Source organism: Drosophila albomicans, chromosome X, assembly GCF_009650485.2.
Source record: "Drosophila albomicans strain 15112-1751.03 chromosome X, ASM965048v2, whole genome shotgun sequence".
Taxonomy (NCBI): Eukaryota; Metazoa; Arthropoda; class Insecta; order Diptera; family Drosophilidae; genus Drosophila; species Drosophila albomicans.
The window spans coordinates 5716118-5742705 of record NC_047627.2 but is presented as its reverse complement, the minus strand read 5'-3'; the positions used below and the strand labels follow the sequence as shown (position 1 = coordinate 5742705).

The 26588-nt window shown below is 40.1% G+C and overlaps 1 protein-coding gene across 1 annotated transcript; it reads left to right on the top strand.

The window, feature by feature from the left end:
* Nucleotides 1-14943: 14943 nt before the first annotated feature.
* On the top strand, nt 14944-19097 carry LOC117577567 (myb-like protein AA). The gene has a single exon (XM_034262405.2). It carries the CDS (start codon nt 15593-15595, stop codon nt 18080-18082), a length of 2490 nt encoding a protein of 829 aa, XP_034118296.1. The 5' UTR covers nt 14944-15592; the 3' UTR covers nt 18083-19097.
* The last annotated feature ends 7491 nt before the right edge of the window (nt 19098-26588 follow it).

The window sequence follows — 26588 nt, the reverse complement described above, 5'->3', positions numbered from 1 at the left end:
CCTACTTCTATAAATTTAACGCTGCTCTTTGCTTTGACTATTCAAGCACTCTAACTAAAATCCTTCTAGTGTAAAGCCTTATCGTATCAACCCTTGACTACACTTGATATTGATATTGAAGACATTTATGAGCTTAAAAGAGTGTAAAGCTAAGAGCCTTCCTAACTTTACTCTGACGAATTCCTTTAACATCGAGCCCTCTTCTATCAATTCAACGATGCTGGTTGCTCAGACTATAGTCGAACACTCTAACTAAAATCCTTCTATTGTAAAGCGAGTCTTATCATATAAATCCCATACTACACTTGATATTTAAAAATATATAAGACATTTATGAGACTATAACACTGTAAAGCCAAGAGCCTTCTCAACCTTACTCTGATGAATTCCTTTATCAATTCAACGCTGCTCTTTGCTCCGATTTTAGTCAAACACTCTATTTAAAATCCTTCTATTGTAAAGCGAGTCTTATCGTATAAATCCTATACTAGACTTGATACTTAAAACATATTGAAGACATTTATGAGCTTAAAAGAGTGTAAAGCTAAAGCCTTCCTAACTTTACTCTGACGAGTTCCTTTAACATCGAGCCCTCTTCTATCAATTCAACGACGCTGGTTGCTCAGACTATAGAAAAACACTCTATCTAAAATCCTTATCATATAAATCCTATACTACACTTGATATTTAAAACATATTTAAGACATTCATAAGACTATAACATTGTAAAGCCAAGAGCCTTCTCAACCTTACTCTGATGAATTCCTTTATCAACTCAACGCTGCTCTTTGCTTCGACTTTAGTCAAACACTCTATCTAAAATTCTTCAATTGTTAAGCGAGCCTTATCGTATAAATCCTATACTAGACTTGATATTTAAAATATATTTAAGACATTTATGGGCTTAAAAGAGTGTAAAGCTAAGAGCCTTCCTAAATTTACTCTGAGGAGTTCCTTGAACATCGAGTCCTCTTCTATCAATTGAACGATGCTGGTTGCTCCGACTATAGTCGAACACTCTAACTAAAATCCTTCTATTGTAAAGTGAGCCTTATCATATAAATCCTATACTACACTTGATATTTAAAACATATTTAAGACATTTATGGGCTTAAAAGAGTGTAAAGCTAAGAACCTTCTCAACCCTACTTTGATGAATTCCTTTATCAATTCAACGCTGCTCTTTGCTTCGACTATAGTCAAACACTTGATATTCCTTGCCCAAGAGCGGCACGTACCAAGTTACAAGCTGCTCGAAGACTATCAAGTAAGCAGAAGGAAAATGATATATGGCCCATATGATATGGGCAAGATGATAAATGGAATGGACTCTCGACCACTCACATTTTGGTATGCAAGAGTCAAGTCTCGGGGATTGCGGCCGTGTCAGCGGTGCGGATTTGATCGCATTAATTAAAATGCAAGTGTCGATGGGTAGAGCAGAGAGGGTCGCGTCGTGTCGTCAGGTAGATGCGATAACAGACTGGAGACAGGAGCGTTGTCTGATAATAGCATGTGCATAGATACTAGATGCCAAGTGATACGAGATAGAAATCCAGGTAGATAGATAGGCAAGGCAGACACATACATAGGTGAGGAGGTCGGTCGGTAGTGTCGGTAGTGTTCGGTGTTCGGGTGTGTGTAGAGAGCGAGGTGCGATGCCGTTTATTGTGCGGGCCGTAAAGGCGAGGCAAGTTCATTACGGTTTGTAGCCATAAAAGTGGATTACGCTAATATTGACCCTGTCATAAAAAGTACGAATGTTGCGTCTGATTGGTTTTTCCCACGATTACAATTAGCGCTACCCGCAGCCCGATCGCTCTACGGAACTGCAACCTGAAGGAAACCTCCTCCTCCCTCGGACGGATTGTGCACTAAGTTGCTTAATCCGACGGGAAATCCAAAACAAATGCCGCATCGCATCGCACTCTCTCTTGAGTTATTGAACTAAGACCTGACAACCTGAGAACCTGGGCCTGTGCACCTTAAGCCAAAGTTAGAGGCAAATTCGGTTTTTGCGGGATGAGCACACATGTGTTTTGGTTGCAATGCGGGAAAGCCCCATACTAAAGCTGGCCAGTGGCACACACACAACACATGTTAGGGCACATTCTCATTCCTATTCCCAATATTCCCCGGACACTATTTATGGGCACATTTTTGGGCCTGCCAACAGGTTCAACCACTTCACATCACACCGCACTTCAATAGAAACGCCAGGCAGATGACTGAGGACTGAGGAGAACACTTTAGCACCGACTCAATTCATCGAATGCTTTATCATAGAAATAAATTGAAATTTTCCAAACGCTAACAACATGTTCTCTTTAATTCTATTCAATTATTTAATCTTCTTTATTCACAAAATCTTTGATTTCAATTGATTTTTTTAATACAAAAGGATTAATTCTCAAAAATAAATAATGCTCTGTGAAATTTTATGAACTCAGCTACTAAGTTAGGCTTCTTTAGTTATAAAATCATTGCTCTAAATTTATTTCTTTTAAATAAAAAATATTATTATTGAAATTTTGTTTTTTCAAAAAACTTTAGACTCTAGAAACAAATTCGTTTCAACAATTTATTAACAAAATTAATCATAATATGTATACTGCAAAAATTTAAAGGAAAAATCGAAGAAATCAAATATTATAGTTTTCTGTTAAATAAAAAATATTATTATTGAATTCTTCTATTTTTAAAGAAACTTTATACTCTTTATATACAAATTCATTTCAATAGTTTATAAAAAATGAATCATATAATAATCCAAAAATTGAGTTGAATAATTGAAGACATTCCGAAAAATAAATACATTTTAAAATTAATAATATTACTTCAAATAGTTTTCTGTAAAATAAAAAATATTATTATTGAATTCTTCTATGTTTAAAGAAACTTTATACTCTTTATATAGAAATTCGTTTCAGCAGTTTATAAAAAATTAATCATAATATAATCAAATCATTTAAAGGAATAATCGAAAAAATTCCGAAAAATAAATACATTTTAAAATGAATAATTATATAATACATTATCAGAAGGTACTAAATTATATAATACATTATTAGAAGGCAGTAAATTATATAATACATTACTAGAAAATTACAAATTATATTATGTATTTTAGATATTTTATAAATTGTTTTAACTATTAACTTGATCACCCTTAGACAATATTTCAAAGGCTAATGATCTTAGGTTACGTTTATATTCATAAATCTAAAGATCACACGCCTGTTGCACATCGCATGGGGCTTTTTCACAACTATAGAAGTGTAATAAATAATAATATAAATGGCAAGTGATAAAAAAAAGTGCTTGGATAGTTCGAATCACGCGTTTTCAGTGGAAATTTTCGCAAGTATTTGCGACAGCGCAAAAGAAAGGTGAAGATAAGAAAGTGAGGTAAAGTGCAATAAGTAGAATAGATCGCAACATGGTCAATGTCCACCCACAAAAGTTGAGGTCTCGAAACGCTGATTTCATCAGATCGAAATAACGCTAAGGTCTTCAAATTCTGTTTAAACTGTTTAAATCGATAATATTATAATTTTTGGCAGTTCTTTCGTTTGCCCATAAATATTGCTGATCGAATCAAAGTTGATTTTATTCTCATACGCCGATACGTTGAATTCTTCGGGGGCGTATACTATATGGACTAAATTGTGTTGACGAGACAGAAATCGAAAATGACAAAAAAAAAAATTCAGAACTCGAATTGCGGATGTGGGTGGGCTTTAAAATGATATGGTGAATTAAAAAAAAAATATTTTATATTAACAAAAAATAAGTTGATCTCTCAAGGGATGGTGAAAATGATTCTCCATTGAGATAACTAGAAAGTATCAGACATTAAAATACTATTTTAAGTTCTTAAAAATTATAAAAGATTCAGATATCTAAAAAGTTAAAACATTAAAATACTATTTTAAGTTCTTAAAAAATCCATTTAGATATCTAGAATGAATGAGGCATAAAATTACTATTTTGTGTTCTTAAAAAATGAATTAGATTAAAAAAAAAACTAAAATAAAAAAAAAATAACATGTCAGTTTTTTAATTATTATATTTACTAAATGTCTTAATCTACTTTATTATAGCAATTTTAATAAAATTTAACATTACAGAAACTATAAAATAGAATTCACGATTGAAAAACGCAAACTATTTTATTATATATATTTACTTGACATTTGTATTATAATATATTATATAATACAAATATCAAATTAGAATTGAGCTTTCATTTTATCATTTTATTTTATTGACTAATGATTTTGTAGTAAGTTTAAAACCCAACTTTTATTTAAGTTAATAGATTGACCTTTTTAGTGTCATTTGAATACCAAAAGAATTGACGTTGAACCATTATTAAATTGTATTTAAAGATTGCATTTGATTCGCAAAAATATAATTGCATGATTAATCTGTTATGCAGATTACACCGTAATGTAATCGTAAGTACATTCTTAGTATTTATAAGTGCTTGCTCTCTCTCTCTGGTAAAGATTATATAGAAAGATGACTGAATCAGCCGTGGGGAATTTCGTTATAAACCAGAAAGATGCTTCAAAGATAATGAGCTTGAACAGCTTGAACAGTTAAAATGATGTCATTTAACTTACAGACAAGTTGGGTAATACCAGAAAGCTATTGCCACAGCAACTGTGAAAGATTTGCACTTGGAAAATCTTGAGGATACTTGAGGATGCATTTCCGGGAGTTGAAATCAATAGATGAAGCTCTATTAGAGGGCAGTTCAAGGTTTTTGGTTTGTATATCGATTGGATTTATATCGATTATTTTTGATGCATAGCTCAAGGTTGAAAACGAAGGCTTGATCGATCACCGTCAAGCTCTCGCTCTTTGTGTGTGTGTTTGTGTGTGTGTGTGGAAAATTACTGGGCAACATTCCAGAATGCAAGCGATAGCGTTAGGCTTCTTTTGTGTAACGACGTGGTCAGGCCATAGTTATATTTGTATGTACATAATTGTATATAATATAAATACATATATTCCGTATTTACTCTCTCACTGTGTTACGTGCATCGATCAGTTGCCAAAGTCGAGGTCGCATTGCATACAAGCGCAAATCACACACACAACACACACATACAGACACATGCATGATCTCGCTCAGCAACCAATTGTCGCTCGGCGCATTTTTTGGAGCTAGTCCCAAGTGCTGGTCAACCGAGGGGTGGGGCGGGGCGGTGCGGGTAGCGGGGCTCTTCTGCATATGCTGCAAAAATATATACAACTACACTCACTAGCACACACATGCACATATAGCACACTATATAACAAAAATATACGAAGAAAAAAAAGTGCAGTGCAGGGCGGCAGGTCAGCTGCAGCAGCGCAGCCGGCAGAGAGCAATGGGTTAGGGCGTTGTTAATGTGCGCGTCGGCGGGGGGGCGGGTTTTTGTGTGTGAAATGAGATTTGACGATTGCGGCAAAAGGCAATGGCAAAGGCAACAGCAGCAGCAGCAACAGCAGCCAGCAGCAGCAACAACAACGTCGACGACGATGACGGCAGAGCGGCAGCAGCGGCGACGGCGACAACAACGACGACGACAGAATGTCTGGCGGCGTAGCATGAACTGGCGACATTCTGTCTGTGCCGATCGAGTGCGCTGTTGCCACATTTCACAGCAGTGCGCACGCTATGCTGTGAGCACAATGAGCACGAGCACGCGCATGTGTGTGTGTGTGTGTGGGTCGCTCGTTCATTCATTTGCTCTCCATACACTCAGACACACACACACACACACACACAAATACATGCGCGCGCCAACAGACAGACGATAAACTGCAGCGCAGACAGAGCGACGACGACAACAAAATGAATATACTGGATGAACGAAGAGCGAGCGCCAGCAACAGAGACAGCGAGAGAGAGAGAGCAAGCATGGGAGAGAGAATGAGCTCCCGCTGTGTGTTAAAGCATTCATTTCATGTTCATTCCCACACATACCAACTCCCACACACACATAAGTTTTGGCGCTTGTCGTTCGCCTACGTTCGCTATTGTTGTTGCTGTCCCACTCACCTCGCTCCCGGGTCCCATTATCTGTTTTCTTCTCTATGTGTGTGTGTGTGTGTGTGTGTATATGAAACGTGTGAATACGAAAATAAATTAAATAACATTAGCTTGAGGTACACCTTGCCGGATCGCCACAACTACAAGAACAACAACAATAACAGCAGCAGCAATAGCAGAAGCAACAGCTCCCTGCGTCGACGCCATCGCCAACGCAGACGTTGAGGCGCCGATAGCAGCGGCCATAGAAAGCTCTTTTTCGATTTCGATTCTTTTCCCCATTTACTTCATATGCGTCACTATGAACGTGGCAAAAGCTTAACAACCAAAAGCTCTCGCACACATAACTGTCATGAGGATCAACGCTGTCTTGTCTAGGCGTAGCTTAAAAGCTTTAAATGCTACCAAAAGCTCTGCCGCTGTGCAGGCAACAAAATTAAGAAGAAGCCACCCCCACTACACACTCTCTCGCACACACACACACACAAACTCGCCATCGTGTGTGCTCGATGCCCGCTGCCATGCGCAAAGCTATTTACAGCGGAATTTCACACCAGAGGTGTTCGCTTATTTTAACGCGAAATGCGCATAGCATCATCGGGGACCCAAAAAAAAAAAAAAAAAAAAAAAAACAAATACAACAACAGTGACATGACATGCCTGTGCGTGTGTGTATTAAAAAACAGCAGCAGCCGCAGCAGCAAATTGCGCAAGGGAGGCACGAAGAGTTTCCTGTGCGTCGTTTGCGTTCGCGTTTGCGGGCCCCACACAACCTGTTGTAGAGATCGTTCAGGGTTGCCAGGGTTGCCATGTGCGGCGACTGGTTTTGTTGTTGTTGGCGCCAGGGCTGCCATGGAAAATTAGTTAAGCGCTGCAACTGTGCGACTGCTGCCGCACTGTCTGCCGCCGTTTGATTCAATTGAAAATCGACAACAGCGCGCCGCGCAGCGCATTGCAGGCGGAGGCGGCAACAGCGAACAGCAGTCGACATACATACAAACCTATACAGACAGACATACATACAGATGCCAACAATGTGGCGCTGTGGCGGGCAGCGGGGCTGGCAGACGAGTTATTTGGCTGCGGTGTAAAAAAAACCTGTTTGTTTAAACAACAATCTTGTACTAAAAATACATGCGCCGCACTCTCACACATGCACATATTCACACACACACACACAGCACAGCAGTGAAAGAGAGCGCGAGAGCGCAAGCCAAAGAGAGAGAGCGTATAAAGTGTGAGAGAGCATAAGACGCACACACATGTGCATTGTATGGCGCTTTAACAGCAGCAGCAGAGCAACAGCAGCGACGGCAGCAAACAGCAACTGCAGGCTGCCAGTGTGTCTGCCAGTGCGCCAGTTGCTGTACCCCAACCGCCCTCCCCGTCCTCGTCTGCTCCACAAGCCCTCGCTGACCCGCTGCGCCAACAGCGACGCCAGCGCCATTGCAGTTTACTCGTTTGCTTGCACGTAGGCGTCCGCTGGTCTGGCTGTCGTCTCTGCATACATATGTATGTGTGAGTGTTCGTGTATGTATGTGTGTTGGCGTTGGAGGGCCCCGTTTCCCGGCACTCTGTTGCTCTCGCTCTTGTTTCTTGTTGTTGTTTTTGTTTTACGTTATTTATGCGCATCGTTCAGTTTTTCGTTCGATTCATTTCGCTGCGGCAGAAATTGACTCAAATTGACGACTACTGCAGACACACCGACCCACCCCGCCCCCCTTCTCAACACTTCTTCCTCCATTTGCGGCCCGCCTTCATCAGGTCACAAGAATGCTGGCACTGCGGCGTCGATAGCGACAGCGACTGCGACTGCGGCGTTTGCTAACTAGCTCAGAGATGGAAGATCGAAGACGAAGAAGGCAAAGAACACCTGAAGCTCACTCAATATATGTATGTGTGTGTGTGTGTGTGTGTGTGTATTGTGGGTACCTGCATGCGCCTGTGCTGAAGAGAGTGTGTGGGAGAGGAGAGGGGGAGACTGCGAAGGAGAAGGCAGAAGCTTCGCATGAGCAGCAGCCGCATTTAAAGTCAGTCGAAGCGAAGCGAAACAGCAGAAAGAAACAGGCACACAGGATCCAAGAAATTCCATTTCTTGGAAAAGTTAATAAAAGTTTTTTTTTCCGCGCGCGTTGCCGCCTTTCTCACAAACACACACACGCAGACGTAGATGGTGTCTGTGTATGTGTGCTTGGGCATTTTTATGCGCCTCCAGCTTCGGCGGCCCAATGTCTGCCTCTGTCTGAATGCCGCTGTCCCCCTTCCCCCTTCCCCTTCCCGCTCGTTGCTCCACACAACTTTGACTTTAACATCCACTGACCATGGACCTTGTCTTGCTCTTGGTCCCTGGACCTGAAGCTGTTGCTGACGCTGAACCTGGACTCGGACTTGGACCCACGTTCCTTTAAGGCAGGCCGCTTTCTTTTCCAAGAAAAACTATCCATTAGGCGCCTGAGATCGCCAGGCGAGCATCAACGAAGCGCGTCCACAGTCTTTCCCCCCTTCCATTCCCTATCCTTCCCTTTATCCCGTTCCCAACTCAGTCTTCGCAGTCTCAACTCGCAAGTTCCCAGTTCCCAGTCTACGGCTGTGCTTACCTGGAATTGGGCAAGATCGTGCTGTAAATGAAACGATCGCCAAATGATCCTTTTTTGCCAGCGTTTTCAGCTATGGAACCTGCAAACTTTTAATGGGGTATACGGGGGGTGGAGGGGCTTGGGGGTAATACTACTACTAGAACATGGAACTTACTTTGGGCTACCTCAATTTTCGTGAAATATTTATGTGGCGGAAAGTTCCGCGACTTGGACTTACTTACGATCGGATCGCAGCGTCTGCGCTCGCTTCAAATAGAATTCTTCGCCAGAAGAATGTAGAATGCGAAAAAATCGGAAGTCGATCGCATTCTTCTAACACTTTGAGAATTGTGAAGAAGTCTTTTTCTCTTCGTAATCTTAAAATATGATCATTTCTTTAATCAAAACCTTAGGGATTCTGTCACATTAGCGATCTTTATATCTATTATGATTGTTTCGATACTAAGAAAGGTCTAAGGCTTACAAAAAGAAATCTATAAAGATTTTGCGAAATTCCAATGGCAAAAATAAAAGTGTATAAAGTATATATATTATTTTTTTTCGATTTATGGAGAGCTTTTGACTCTTTATAGATAGCGGATGTGCGCTACAGGATGTGATTATTTGAAGATTGAACTAGACGATAATCAGACAAATTTCGTGGGGCTAAGCATCCGATTTCTGAACTCTCAGACTTATATGTTAGCAATAGAGCTTCCGATTTCATTTGAAGATTGCATAAAGCGAAGAGAAGAAAAGAATGAAGGGGGAACAAAGTGATTCAACTTTGAGAAGAAACACTCAATGTAATTATATTGCGCTGCTCTCGGATATCAGAAGCTGAAAACGTGATTAAGCCACGTGCAGCAGACCCTGTAGAATCGCCTCTGTAGAATCGCAGTAGATTTCAACATGTGTGTGTGTGTGGAGAAGAAAGAAGAAAGACCAAGTTAACACATTGAATAGTTGCAAACTGATTAGCGCACGTCGATAAGTCGTACGTGTTCTTCGACAAAAGCAAATGGATCACCCAAAAAGAATGTTGGTAGCACCCATGTCGAAAAAAAAAACAGTCACAGCCTACCTAAGCATATGTATATACTATATAGTACTTTGGTTTTAGATGTTTTGTCATCGATACGATGACAGTTTCTGATGAAATATGCCCACTCGATCGACACATAAATATATATATACATAATATATAGTATGTATTTTATTGATCGCAGCTCACTGATAAGCACCACAATCTATGGTTCATCCAGTAATGTAACTTTCTCGATATCGCATTTCACATTAGTCATCATTTACGCCTTTGTATAACAGCAGCGTTTAACCCGGAAATTCGAGTCCTACCAAGTTGGGCGACTGAATATCAATTTAATATATACCAATCGTTGATTGCACTCATCAGTTGCATAATATCGATTTCCTCGATTCTTCATATTGTGCAATCGCTTTCGCTATTTATGAACGGGGGCTTTACTTTACCAGACAGACTTGATGACATCGGAGCTGTAATGATAGCATATACTTATAGATAGATATATTTTCTCTCAAGATTAATCATATTAATCATTATTAACTTTATATTAGCTATAACAATAATTTCACATTGTATAATCTAATATTATAATGTAAGTCGTACAAATTGGTATCAATTTATTAATAATTATAGCTTAGAATCAAATTACTGAAACTTTTAGATCGATCTTAGCTGACCTTTATCTTAGATTGTTAATTACATTTCTATAATAACTTAAATATATAGACTATATCCTATTTATATTACTGTTATTATGTTATTATTATTATTGCTTGAAAGTTCACTTTTTTTTATTTAACTCAACATAATAAATAATAAAAATATATTTCTTGAGATCTTTCTACTTCAGTTTCTAAACTTTTTCTATAAGATATTTTCTTTCTGATATCTTTAAGCTGCTCTTTGACTTTCCAGATCTGTTATAAAGATCTTCATTGACTAAAGTGCTTCTAGTTAAATCAGTTAAATCAATGCTTAGTCATAGTTCGAAGCTGATCGATTCTAACGATTTGATTTCGCTTTGGTTTTGGTTTTAGTTTCGGAATCAGTTTCAGATTCGGGTTTAGTATTAGTTTAATTGGGATTGCGCGTGCGCAAAAGTCTCCAAGCGCTTGTCTCCAACTGTCACCTGCCCCCTCTCCACCCCTCACCATTCTGCTGCCCACCCTTTCTGCCATCACTCCACGCCCTCTTGAGCGCAGACTCGTTTCTTGCTGTGTGTATTTGTGTCGGTGTCTGTCTGTCTGTTGTGTGTGTGTGTGTGCATGTGTATGTGTGTGTGTGGGCTTATGCGCCGCATTGAAAGGCAGACAGCACGGCGTCGGCGCTGTCCCAGGCTGAATATCTCTCTTCTCTCCTCTCCCCTCCCTCTCTGACCACCACCCCACCCACCGGCTAGCACCATGCTGTTCTCCCCTTCTCACTCGCATTCACATCGATACACTGATCCACCAACACATGCACACAAACACCGATCACACCGCGCCCTTTGTGCTCCAAAGACTTCCCAAATGATTTTTGCTTTTTCTCTCGCTCTTACTGCTGCTGCTGCTGTTGCTTCTTCTTCTTCTTCTTCTTTTTCGTCTCTTATTTTATTTTTCAACTTTTTAATCAATTCATGTGTCTGTCAGTCCGTCTTTCTGTCTGTCTGTCTGTCTCTTTCTGTCCGCCTGTATGTGTGTGCATCTATTGTGTGTATAGGTTTTCGATTTTTACGTTACCTTTACCTTTTTTATATTCAATTTTTATCTCTTTGCCTGCGTCTTTTCCGCTTTTTACTCGCCTGTGTTGTGTTTTTTTTTCTTCTCTTTTTTTGTTTTCTTCTTTTTGATAAATCGATTTAGAAGCCGACGGGGCCACAAAAGTGGAATTCTTTTGATTTTATTTTAAACACACACACACGCACATGCATCCGTGTCGCTGTCGTTGTTGTTGTGAAGTTTTCGTTCTTTTTCAACTTTTTTTGTTCATTTGTTTTTGTTATTTGTTACTTGGAAATGCAACTCGAAAAAAAAGCGAAGAAGAAGCAACAGCGGATAACAAAAACAACAACCCACAAAGCTACGATTGATGGCATCGATCGACTGAAACATACCCTAGTTAAAAATTATTATATTTTTATAAATTATAAACATCGTTATACATGAATTATATAAATAAATGATGTAAATAAATTACTGTTAATAAATAATTTTTAAATTATGTAAATAAATTATATTTCTATTACATACATACATATGTTTTCTAATTTATTGTACTTTTAAGCTTTTCAATTGACTTGCATCAATTTGTCATAACCGTTTGATTCAACAGGGTGCATCGGGTATAACAACATTTTCATGTGCAGCCGACGATGGCGTTTGGGCGCTCAACGTCTCCAGACAACGCGTCGTCGTTTTTTGGAGCCTCTTGAGATGCCAGAAACAACAACAACAACGAGAGCAGTAAAACAACAAAAGCAAAGCCACAGCCACAACAATCTATGCGCGCTGTCCACTGCCTACAGCAATCATGCGCACTCGCTCACACTCGCAGACAGACAGACAGACACACACACACAACATACACGCGTGCTCTCTCTCGCTTTGGCGTGAGCAGAGAGATCTATCATCACGAGCATCATCGCCAGTTGCCGTTGCCATCGTTCTTCTTCTTCTTGAACTTGTTGTTGTTGTTGTTAAAGCTAGAATTGTAGTTGTTGTTGACTAGGTGAGTCAATGCTGTAGTTGTTGTTGTTGTTATTGCTACTGCTAGTCGCATTTTGCCTGTCTTTCGTTTCTATTTCGTTTCGTTTCGTTGTGAGTTTATTTATTTTTAATTTTTTTGTGTTGTTTTTTTTTTGCTCTGTCGCCCTCGCACGCGCAAATGATGCTGCTAAGCAACAACAACAACAACTTGCCATAGACACACAACACATTTTTCATTTATGAATTTGCATACACACGCAGCAATAACAACAGCAACAAGCAAAAAGGCGCACACACACACATGGACACAAACACATGCATATGTATTTCATTCATGAATTCCAGTTGACGACGGCAGCAAACAGCAAACAGCGACAGCGACAGAAGCAGCCGAAGTCGCAGCAGCATCAGCAGTCGACTGCGCAGTTGGCAGCGCAGATTTGATATTTTTTTTTGTTTGTCGTATAGAAAATTTCGTTTGTCATTTGCAACAAGTGCAGCACCAACTATTGTTGCTGTAGTTGTTGTATTTATTGCACGCTTCGTTCTATGCCCTTTTTGTCTTTCGACGTCGATAGCAACAGCGCCTGTAATGCACCCACCAGCCAGCAACAACAACAACAGCCACACAATATACAGAAATACATACATACATACAGACACAATTACATAGAAACACAAGCAAGCCTACATACATACAAGGAAAAAAATGCATCGCTCGTTCGCTCAGCCAGCACATTCAACAGTTGATTCTCACACATACAAACTCACAAACATACATACATATGTACATACGTACATACATGCAAGCGCATGCATACAGCATAAACGGCACTAGAATCAGGGGAGGCGGCAAAAGCATGCCGCGCACATTCCCCCCCCTCCCTCTGCCCCACAAGATGTTCCCCACACACTCTGACAAACATGCATATACATATACATACACACACACAGTCACATAATACGTTGGCCAGCGCTCAACAAGTTCATGTGACGTTCAGTCGCTTAGTCGGTCAGTCGCTTTGTCGCTCAGCCGACACGACGCGACGCGACGGCGGAGCAAAAGCAAAAGCACCGAACACAACATGTCGGCCGGGCCGGGCCGAGCCCTAGTGCCAGAATGTCTGGCAGCCACGACTATAGCGCACTCACATACACACACACACACATAGACAGAGAGACATCCATGCAAGCACTGAGTGCGTAAGAGTGTGAGTGTAAACTGGCAGAGCCAGCGAAATTGTAGCGCAAGTTGTTGGCAGCGGTCGCAACGTGGTTCGCAGTCGTCGCCGTCGCTGTCGCTGTCGCTGCTCGACGCCAAAGCAACAGCGGCAGAAAGCAGCACATTGGAGCAAGGTGTGCTGATGATGTGAAAATCAAATATGAAACCGAAATTATTTAACTTATTGCATAATTCTTTGCAATTGTTGGCATTTTTTAAAGAAATAAATAATGTAAAATAAATGTATACAAAAATAATGGAACATTTTTTACCAATTTATTAAAGTTGTTGTATAATTTTAATTTCAAATATTTTTTTGAAAAAAACAAGAATTTAAAATATATATTAATTTTACAATTACGTGCAAATGTGGTATATATAATTAGGTAAATTTTAATTGGGTCTAAAATATTTACTTAAAAATAAAAAGTTTAGCTATTTATAGGAGATTAGCTGTAATTTACTGATTGCATAATTGTAGTTTGGCATTTTGTAGTTGAACATGATCATGTGATTTCAATTTGATGGGAGTTTCTTCAGTATTGGCGCCACGGTGCGCTCAGCTCTTTGAGTGGCCAGCACACACACACACACATACACTCGCACCGTTTGTCAGTTAGTCAGCTTAGCAGTCGGATCGTCGTCGTCGTCGTCCGTCCCCAGCTGTCCATTATGTCCGACAAGCAGCAAGCACAACAAGAACGAGTCTCACACACACACACACACACACACACAACACACAACACATGCACACAAGCGTATATACATGCATATCAAATATGCAAGCACACCGACACACACAGTGACAGCATATGAACACATGTATGCATAATACAGGGGCGCAGACACCTCGCCGACGATTGTCGTCAGTTTGTCTGCAATGCTCAGTGCTCAGCGCCGAGCTGCAAAGCAACAAAAAGCAAAAGCAACAGCAACAGCAACAGCAATAGCAACTGGTTTGGTCTGGGGCCCCGCCAAGTGTCTGACTCGTTCACACTCATACACACACATGCACATACGCTGAGAGACGCACACACTTGCTGCGCTGCTGCTGGCTGATGAGCTATTAGAACACACTCACACACACACACACGCACACAGAGGCAGCGCAGCGCGCAGACAGAGCGTCGACTGCACTCATACTACTCTCCAGACTGAGAGGCGCGCGCGCTCTGCTGTTGTTGTTGTTGTTGCTTTTGCTGTTTGCTGCTGCGTTCATTCGTGTTCAGTTCATTTCATTTCGTTTCGTTTCGTTTTTGTTTCGTTCTCGCGTATGCGTTCGTGTCTGTGTGTGCGAGCACAGCAGCGACAGCGACGACAGCAACGACAGCAACGGCAACAGCAGCGACAGCGACGTCGGGCCAGCCAGTCTAGAACGTATCTTTGAAGTAGAACGCAGAAGGCAGAACAATTGTATTTTGGATTCCTTGCCGTGCGGATGCGGATCGCGTCGCGTAGTCAGAAATACAGCAAACAGAAAAACAGAAAACAGAGAAGAAGAAAAATATAAACTGAAACACTGAAGCAACACTCTAATAATAATCACAATAATATTAATAATAATAATATTCAAACATCCATTTCACCGTGTGTTTTTTGTGCCAAAAAAAAAGCGAATTTCAAACAAACAAAACAACATTATTTTTTTTTGTCGTGCTTGTGTTCTTGTGTGTGGCAAAACAACATAATAACTTTTTAGCAGCAGAGCGAAAAAAAAAGAGTTTTATATACTTTTTTTTTTTGTTTCTCCAACAACGACGACGACGACGACGGCGACGTTAACGTGTTTTGTTGTTACGCTCACTTGTCTCTCAGTGTGTGTTGTTGTGCCAGGGCTGCCAGATCGCGAGTTATGAAAGCGCAGCGCGTCGCCAGCGTCGCACGCCAGCAACAACAGCAACAGCAGCAGCAACTTTGACAATAACTAAATAACAATAATTATTATACACAACAAAATAAAAGCATAAAACTATTTTTGATACACTACAAAATATACAACAAAAAGAAACAAGAATTATGGATAACAGCAGCGAACAAAGTTCGACAGTCAACGGCAACAGCAACAACAGCAACAACAACAGTTCTGCAGCAGCAACCGCAGCAGCAGCGATGGCAGCAGCAGCCGCTTTAAGCTTTAACCAACAGAAGCAACAACAACAACAGCAACAGCAACCGCGTCACCTTAAGGAGCCAGCGGCAGCAACTGTTGCTGCTGCGGAGCGACAACAGCAATCGCCGTCGGAGAGTTGCAACACAAATGCAAATGCAAACGCTTGCAGCCCCAAAATGGGTTCGCGTCGCATCTTCACGCCGCACTTTAAGCTGCAGGTGCTCGAATCGTATCGCAACGACAACGATTGCAAGGGCAACCAACGTGCCACAGCCCGCAAGTACAACATTCATCGCCGTCAGATACAAAAGTGGTTGCAATGCGAGCCCAATTTGCGCTCCTCGGTGGCCAACAATCAGCATCAGCAGCAGCAACAGCAGCAACAGTTGCAGCAGCAATCCCAATCGCAGCAGCAGCAGCAGCAACAGCAGCAATTGCAACTACAGCAGCAGCAGCAGCAACATCAACAGCAGCAGCAACAACAATCGCAACAACAATCGGCTGCCTTGAAGACGCATCAATTTCACAACTTGCCACATCCGTTGGCGCATCACGTGCACCATCATCATCATCATCATGCTGCAGCCGCCGCAGCGGCAGCCGCTGCTGCTGCCGCCGCTGCTGCTGCGCATGCGCATCACTTTTTGGCCAACGGTTTTGCGACGGCGCATCATCATCATCATCATCATTTGGGGGCGCCACCGCCGCCGCCACCGCCACCGCCGCCAACACAGCAGCAGCAACAACAGCAGCAGCAGCAGCCACAGCAGCAGCAACCACAACAATTGCATGCGCCTGTTGCCATGTTGCCGACATCGAATGGCGACAAAGCTACCAGCAATGGTTGCCACAACAACGGCAGCAGCAGCAACAGTTGCGAGGCTGCCAACAGTGCCACAGCGTTGCCATATAGTTCAAACTCCCAAGTGCCAAACATCAGCAACATCAGCAGCAGCAGCAACAGCAGCAGCAGCAACTCCTCCGCCAGCAACAACACCGTCAGCAACTCCTCCAGCAGCAACAGCCACAACAACAATAACAACTCGAGCAACATGCCAGCAACACTCGCGTATGCCGCGTATCTGCCACAGTTGCATGCAGCCGCTGCTTATTTGCCAGCGCCGCAGTTGGAGTTGCGCCTGAAGCCGCCAGCAGCCACGCCCACCGCGCCCATGGATCTCTCGCTCAGCAGCGCAGCGCGTCGCCAACGCGAGCAACAACAGCAACAGCAGCAGCAACAGCAACAGCAACAGCAGCAACAGTTGCTGGTGGATTTGAGTTGCCGCAAGCGTGCGGCACAAACGTTGTGGCAAGCAGGCGACGAGGATGAGGATGAGGCAGCGCACAAAATGACCAAACTGGAGGCCATCAAATGCGAAACCGAAGACAACGAAGACGTCGATGTCGATGTCGATGTGGAGGCCGAAGCGGAGCCCGAAGCAACCACAACAACAACAACAACATCGACGGCAACCGAAGCGAAATTGCTGTTGCCGGTGAAGCAGGTGAAACTGTTTAAACCGTATTTGCTGGATGAGCGCGAGACGCAGCTGGAGCTGCGTTTGCACGACGCTGAGGATGAGGAAGCGGAAGAAACGGAGCGTGAGGCGGATGCCGATGAAGAGGAGCAACAGCAACGGGAGCAACGGGAGCAACCACAGCAAAGGGAGCCCATCATTTGGAGCAATGCGCCGTTGGCTGCAGCGAGTTGCTTTCAGTCGCCGCCATTGCTGATGCAGCTGCCACATGCCACAACGACGGCAGCCACAAGCTCAATGCCGGCATTTCCCGCCGGGAGTCCTCAGCATCAGTTTCACGGCGGCAACAACAGCTGCAGCAGCAGCTCCAGTTCCATCTCCAGTTCCAGTTCCAGCTCCAGTTCCAGTTCCAGTGGCAGCGACTGCTCCAAGCCATCGACGCCACAAAGCGTGCTCAGTCCATTTTCGGCGCCGGCGCTCTCACCCACCGGCTTCTGTTGCCCCAAAGGTTCGCCCGTGTCTGGGTACGAGAGCAGCAGCAGCACCTACAGCGACAGCAGCAGCAGCCACAGCATGTGTCACAGCAGCAACAGCAACCACAGCAGCAACGGCAACAGCAACAGCTCCACTCATGGCTACAGTCTCCAGTTGCAGTTGCATGCCGCCGTCTACAACGATCACATGATACGCATGAAGCAACAACAGCAGCAACAACAGCGACAGCAGCAACCATTGTTGTCACAACAGCAACAGTTGCTGCAACGTTGGCTCGATCAGGAGGCGCTGGTCGCCTTAGGGGCGCCACGCCTTACGCCTCCGCTGACAGTTGCCGAAGCTGCTGCCGCCGCCGCTGCAGCCGCTGCTGTTGCAGCAGCAACCACAACGCCCAGCAACAATGCTCGCGCATTGCTGGCCTAAAAGAGTGAGGGAGATCGAAAGAGTGAGTGAGACAGAGACAGAGAGAGAGAGAGGAAGCGACAATACAATCCCACCAAGCAGGGGGGCGTGGCCATGGGCCTGGTCCTTGGCCTTGTAAGTTAATTATACATTAATAACAATAAGAATAAAAAAAAATCAACTTTTTTTTTTGCTAAATTTCATTTACAAATTTAATACACTTAAGCTAATCAATTAAAATACTTCCAAAAATCAACAAAACAGAAAAAAAAACACACACACATATCACACACATTTGTCATAAATTAATTTTAGTTTTAGTTTTTAATGAAAAGCTCTTAAATATATATGATTTTTTTTTTGTCGCCCACAAATTAGCTTTAAGACGCACGCAACTTACAATTAAGTTTAAACAACATTTTTTTTTTATTTGCTTAATTAAAATATAATTTAATTAATGTACGATTTTTTTTTTTTGCTTACTTTAATTAGGTTTAACCACATTTTTTTTTTGTTTTGTGTAAATAACTAAGTTGTAAGTGTACAAAAAATGAATAATTATTAAATATCAAGCAGAAAATTCAATTTGCAAAAGAATTTTTTACGCTAAATTTCAAAATGAAGAATGGGAAAATTCAAACGATTGTAAGAGAAAGCTTTAAAAACAACACACACACACACACACACACACATATGAATTTTGTTGTCATGGCTGTAAAAAATTGGGGCGTGGCCAGCCCATTAAATGAAGTTAACATAAAAAGAAATGAAGGAGAAAATTTTAAATGAAATGAGAAACAACGGGAACTAATCAAATGTGTAATTCTTTTTACATAGCTTAAAGATTTATATATATATACATATATTTACAGTTAAGCAGAAGAGCAGATCATATAGATCGTATATATATATTATAGAGTACATACATATATATATTTTTTTTTTGGGAAATTGAAAATTCTTGTGATATGAAACAAACAAAATTGAATAAATTGTTAAAAACTGCTGATAAATCAAAACAAAACAAAAAAATAAAGTTTATCTATATATAAATCGGAACTATATCGAAACTCTATATATACAACAACAACAAACAACTGAAAACAACAACAACAACAATTATAGTTATAGAGCTCTAGTTATAAACAATATACATATATACAATATATTTATATATACCACAAATGGTTTTTTTTTTCGTGCAAGCAAATCTTTAAATATATAAATCTATATTATATATACATATATAAAAAAACAGTATTTTTACAGAAAAACAAAAAAAAAAAAACTAAAAAAAAAAATCAACATAAAAACTGAACAAGAAATAAAAAAAATTATTCAATTAACATGGAAAACTTTAAGCGACATTTTTTTCTTTAATCGGGGGGAAGAAATATGAAAAAAATATATTTTTTCAGCAAACTGATTTGAAGTGATCCTCATAGAGATCGCCGCCATTTTGTTTTCGATTGCACCTTTTCTTCTTCATTTTCGTATATACTCGATTTCTTTCATTTCGTTGTGATTTTTTTTTTGTTCGTTTTCGTTTATTTGTTTCTAGTATTTCGCTTTGTGTGTTTAATCACTTGGCAGTTGCTCAGCCATTTATTCGCTTTGGCCCTTATGCAATTGCCAATCTGCTGATCAACGCCGATCACGCTACTCAACAGGTATTATGTGATTGCTTCAACTATATATACACTATATATATATATAGTATAGTTAGTATATTTACATACCTCTCTGTGCAATTATATAGCTCGATGTGTCAAATGTGTGAGCTAAAGTCGCCTTTGATTTATCAAACTTTTTTCGATCGAGCAACTCACACGATCTGAAGCGTTACCTTATAAAGTAATGCTATTAAAGTATCTGAACCTTTTGAAAACTTGAAAGATATCAAAATAGTTCCAGGTTGCATATTAGATTGTGCTCCTTCATCAATATTTAAATTTCCTTCTTGCATCAAAGTTAATAAACATAAAATAGATTTTGCTTTTGAGGCTTTGAAAACATTTAAAAAAAAATTGGGATATTTTCAATACTGAATTCATTAGTTGCTGTACTATTTTTTCATTTTTTATATGCTTATTGAATTCTCTAAAGATTGCTGATAATAAGTAAACAATAAATACAAAAATTATTCAATTAACACAAAATTTAAGCGAACTTTTTTCCTTAGATTCTCATATTATAAAACATTGTTTAATTTCTTTATTTGTAAAAATGGGATCATATTATTAATAAAGTCTTAGAGTTTCTATACAATTTTTGTATGGGGTAGAGGGGTATTATACTTTAGTGCTCCAGGAAATGTCTGTAATAGGCAGACCGACCCTATAAGGTATATATATTCTTGATCAGTCATGTCCGTCTGTCCGTCCAGCTGTGTGATCATATAGATCGCTTACTTTTTATGGGTCTTCGTTGCTTCGGCTGACAATCTGGTATATTTTGAACATTATAGTATATTTTGAATGTAGTACTATACCAATATACCTAAAAAGGCTTTTGGTATATTTTGTATTTTATGGTATATTATTTTGGTATATTTTAAGGCTAATACAGTGCTATTTTGTTTTCTTTGAAATGGGAATCGAGTATTTCACAGTCGAATACACTCGACTGTAGCTTTCTTACCAGTTTCACACATACTACTATAAATCTAATTCATATTCATATTGATATTCATTTCTATGCATTTCTCTTATATGCACTTTTATATTTTTTTTCATTTATTTTTATTACAAAACTTATAAGTTAGGTTCATATTGTAAATGTAACCTTATAATTTCTACTCATTATACAATAAATATTTTTATTATTTTATTGTATATTACAATATTTACTTGTATCTTTTTATATACATATGTATATTAACAAGTAAGAAAGCTCGGCTGTGAGATACCCGCTACCCATTTTGAATAAAAGCAAAATATTGCGTTATTATTCTCAAAACATACCAAAGAATACTACAAAATTACTAAAAACGAAATATACCATTTGGTAATTCGATATAGTACCGCATTCAAAATATACCATAAACGGCACAATATACCAGTTTGTCAACCAAAGTAACTAAGATCCCTAGTAAGTAGGCGTTTTTGCTAATACAAAAGTATTTCTTTAATAACTTCTACAATTTTTATCTGATCGCAACCAAATTTTCAGGAATCACAACTACTATAGTTATTATTGCATATACCAAAGACTCTAGCTTTAAAATTACTCTTGTTATTCGATTTTTGTTAATTTGCGGGGGCGGAAGTGGGCGTGGCAACAATTTGAAACAAACTTGATGTGTGTGCAAGCATAACAAATGCTGTCGAAAAAATGTATATCTCTATGTATCATAGTCTCTGAGATCTAGGTGTTCTTACGGACAGACGGACAGACAGACGGACAGATGGACATGGCTAGATCGTCTTGGCTGTTGACGCTGATCAAGAATATATATACTTTATAGGGTCGGAGATGCCTCCTTCTACCTGTTACATACATTTCCTGACGGCACACAGTTATAATACCCTTCTACCCTATGGGTAGAGGGTGTTAAATTTCTTATAGTAACAATAATTAGAAGCTCCTTTTAATCTGAGAACTGTATGAAGGGGGTTCAGGAAAATTCTGGTACGATCGTTATTATATAATATCTATAAATTACTTATTCCCTCTTACTAATTTGTTGTGGATGAATTGAATTTATACCTTATTGACCTCTGATATTATGCTACTGCACAGGATGTTTCCCAAGTAAACTCAAATGATCTACTCAACAACAAGTTACTCTCAGTTCTTTACTGATCTTTTCATCTTCCCACTATTAAAGTGTAATCCACATACTTATTTACTGATCTTTTCAGCATTTTTCTCCCTACATTAAAGTGTAGTTTAATTTCGGCAAATCTTGTTGTGGATTTTACGTTAATTCTTTTGGCCAAGATCAGTTCTAGAGGCTTCTATGCTATTCACTTTTTGCGCTGTGATCTTGTGATCGTTGTCATCAACGTTGCGTGTGTCATTTTGGCCAGCTCATCACACGGCCAAGAGTGTGTGTGTGTGTGTGTGTGTGTAAGTGTGTAGTGTATGATTAGTTTTGGTTTTTAGAGTATATTTATGTTCGGTTCGCGCAGATTCGCGCATTCGCCTGGCACCTTGTGGCTGCGTTCTTTTGCTGTACCGTCTTTTTTCGCTTTAGCTATGACTAAGCCTTAGCTAAATTCTATATTGTATTTGTATTTTTAAAACGTTTAAAAATAAAGTGCTCTCGTTGTGTGCCAATGTGTGCGCCAATCACGAGCCACAGAGCCGCCAACAACAGCGACGACGACGACGACGGCGACGTCAACGCGAGCAGCGACTGAGACGCAGACGTCAATTGGCAACGCGGCAGTCAGTCTACATTACATGACATCAGTCTCTCTCGCACTCTATAGTTCTATATGTGTGTGTGTGTGTGTGAGTGTGTTGTGCTTTGCGGTGCCAAAGAATGTGTTGTCGCTGTGCAAGAAGTTGGCCAAAACAGCAGCAGCAACAGCAACAACAGCAGCAACAATTGCCCTACGTGCCTCGTGCTTACAAAGCAAAACCACACACAACATCACAATGCACAATGCACACACAACATTAGAGACCCTCTAGATCCTACACTAGTCTACACTATAAAACACTAGGCTACAGAATATAGAACACTTTTGTAAACGGTTTTAAAGGCTCGGTACCAGCCCGACCTTCCTGCTTACCATGGGCTTTCTAAGGCTTACCTTACACTTACTCACACAACATTAGAGACCCTCTTGATCCTACATTAGTCTGCAATAAAAAACACTAGGCTACGGAATATAGAAAACTTTAGTAAACAGCCTTAAAAACACGATACCAGCCCGACCTTCCAACTTTACCATTGGCTTACCTTACTTACACAATCTCACTCCCACAACATTAGACACCCTCTAGATCCTACACTAATCTACACTATAAAACGCTAAGCAACAGAATATAGAACATTTTAGTCAACAGTTTTAAAAGCTCGGTACCAGCCCGACCTTCCAACTTCACCTTTGGCTCTTTAAGGCTTACCTTACGCTTGCTTACACAACATTAGAAACCCTCTAGATCCTACACTATAAAACCCTAAGCTACAGGCTATGGAACACTTAGGCAAACAGTTCCTAAAATCCGGTAATAGCCCAACCTTCCAACTTTACCATTAGCTCTCTAAGGCTCACCTTACTTAAACACACTCACTTACTTACTCTTACACACACATTTTAAACACACAACCTTAGACACCCTATCGACCTTACACACCCTATAAAACACTAGACTAAAGAACACTTTAGCCAACAACTTTAATAGCTTGGTACCAGCCCGACCTTCCAGTTTTACCACTACCTTATAGAGCTTATCTTACGTATACACACGCTTAGGCTAGTTTGAACTTTTAACAGTGTTACTATAATACTATTTTATGTTAAAACCTCCTATTCACCACATTCTATACTTAAACAAATCCCATACACAATATTCTACCTTTCAGCCCTACACACAACCCTCCGAAGCAAATATCAGTACCACTAGAACTTCCTCGACATCCTTCTTTTTCTCTCTATTGTCTATTACTACAACTACAACCTCATTTAGCAATTGAAAAGATGTTACATATAATAGCAGGACTTATTGGATAACTGCGATTTCTGTTAATTTAATACTATTTATACAATTTTAAAATATACAGTCTTATTATATATAGTTATATTTTAGAGTGCCTAGTTAACTTACATATATTACCATTGAATACAAAAAAACAAAAACACAACCCTCCGACACTACACCAAAGTAGTCTACACTTACCATATTTACCTCCCCCCAATCACCATTTCGCTGCTATTTGTCAACAACCTCCCACAGTCTACCCTACAGTCTCCTCCTGCTTCGCAGTGTTTGCAATTCTTGTTGCCAAGCGAAAAATGTCGACTTGCGTCGCTGCCACGTGACTGATGAACACCCCCAAAAATGATGGCACTGCACTCAGTGCAATGTTACTCAACCCCTCAACCCTTTGCGACCATATCACACACATAGATCGCTCAGCTGATTTGGTTGGCTGCTGATCGTGTGCATTGCCAGAAATCGTTTTGCATTTGTTTTCATTGTTTTTGTGTTGTGTCGCATTTGACGGCAAACGGCAAATGCCAAAGGCAATTACACACAAAGTTAACAAAAGTCGCCAAACCAGGCACCAAAATGAGGGGCACGTTAGGGTTGCCAGCGGGTTGCAAACAGGTTCTAGGTGTCTGACGATGGGCAAGGGGACAGCAGCGCGATGTTTGCTGGGGCATAGCACACAGCTGCAGACGGACAAGGCCACGAGTACTATGTACTACGTGGCGTATGCGCATCAAAAACTATTGCATTTTTCATAGAATTGCTATTTATACATTTTTGATGATCGTGATCGTCATCATGATTGATCTTCCTAGAAATTAAATACATTTCATATAAATGCAGTGCGCGTGCATACATATACGAAACTTAAGGGAGAACTGTGTCTTAGCATTAATGGACAATTGAGTAAGTTGATTAGCACAGCCTTCTAGCTTTACCGGAATCAAAGGAGCGTTGATATCTGAGGTAGATTTAAATAAGGAATATATGTTAAGTATGTAACTCTTATATACAAAATGTTCTTGAAAATAAAAGATGTAGAACTATTTGTAAAGGACTTTCATTTAACTACAAATCAGTGACCTTGAGGTGGTACCGCCCTTATTCCCTTTTAGCCATAAACCAGCCTCTGAGCCTTACATTTCGAAGTAAGTTCCTCTTGGAATCGCAATAAAAGCTATACATTTTTGATGATCGTGATCGTGATGATGATTGATCTTCCTAGAAATTAAATACATTTCTTAGCTTTAATGGGCAATTAAGTAAGTTGACTAGCACAGCCTTCCAGCTTTACCAGAGTGAAAGGAGCGTTAAGAGCCGAGTTGGGCTTTAGTAAGGAAAATAAGTATGTGACTTTTCTTTATAATATGTTAATTCAAATAGAACACCTATAACTATTTATAAAACACTTTCACTCTGCTACAAACCAGCGATCTTGTGATGGTACCGCCCTTATTTCCTTTTAACCAGCCTCTGCGCTTTACATTCGCAGTAAGTTCCTTTTGGAATCGCAATAAAATGATGTTCAAATGATTCACGTATTGTTAATGCACTCGAATTCAAACGAAATGGACTCGATCGAGGGGCCTATCGAGGGGCTCGATCAACACTCAAGGAGGATGGACGTCTAGTTGGGTTAGTTGGCGGAATGATGCATCGAACGGCTCATGTCGATTGGCATATGAATCGATTGTTTATTGTGTGCTCTATGCGCATAAGTTATTGCTTCCACTTGAGAATGCCTTCCGCCGATCGAGAGACCGCAACCAGCTCTTTGGACAGAGCAAAGTGAGCGGATCGATCAATGACCAAATGGACAAATATATGCTCCATCTCCCGCTAAATTATATATTAGACGCATACTGGGAAACATGCAAAACCCGATCGGGGCGGATCAATCATGTCAACATCTGAGTGAGCAAGTGGTTTGTCATCGATGGAGGAGTAAGTACTATTTCAATATTTTCCATTTCACTAAACGACCTAGATAAATAATAATAATCGAAATCATAATCATAATCGAATTAATCATTCTCAAGTGGCGTTGACTATTTTTAGGCCCCCAGACTAAAAGTCGATTCACCCAACGCAGAATTGTGACATTTTCAAATCGATGCTCTTCAAATAATTAATGAAAATAGGTATAATAATATTAATACTACAAAGCACAAAAAAAACGTATGTATATATAAAGAAAAAAACGAACAAAACTGAAACTGGTTGAAATATTGTGTAAGGTCGCCGTTATCTTGACAAACGGATAAAAATCGCGAGTGGTCTAATCAATGAACCCGACCAACGGAAAGCGAACGCAAAGCCCCTTCGATGGTACTTATTTGTTATTTCATTTTTGTTCTTTATTCTTCTATTTATTTGTTTGTCTTGTACTCCCCTATCATAGATACTCTAACGACGGGTCTTATCTGTTTTGTCGGGACAAGCTCCATATAATTTATTGCACATTTGTTTGATCAGTTTCTAGAAACAAGTCGGAAGAGGGCTATTGCTTTGATCCTTTCGATGGGATAATTCTGGGTCGCTAACACAAAAATTAATTGCGATCTTAAACAAAGTCATTAATTGCAATTATAGGTGCAGGCCGATTTAGGAAGTGATCGATAACTTCGACTAATGCTCTGATCAAGGCAGAAACTGAACTGCAAATAAATAGCTAAAAATGTTTAACATATCGGACATGTATTAAATATGTATTACAATATCCATGGATGGCTTTAACATAAATATTGGGCTGATCGATAAATCGATAACTTCAACTACTGCCCTTATAGAAGTAAAAACTGTACAGCAAATTACTAGTTAAACCATTTTCACTATATCTATATCTAAGATATCACTACCA

Excerpts from the sequence above, each read along its gene's own strand:
- LOC117577567 (XM_034262405.2), top strand. The coding sequence starts at position 15,593 with ATGGATAACAGCAGCGAACAAAGTTCGACAGTCAACGGCAACAGCAAC.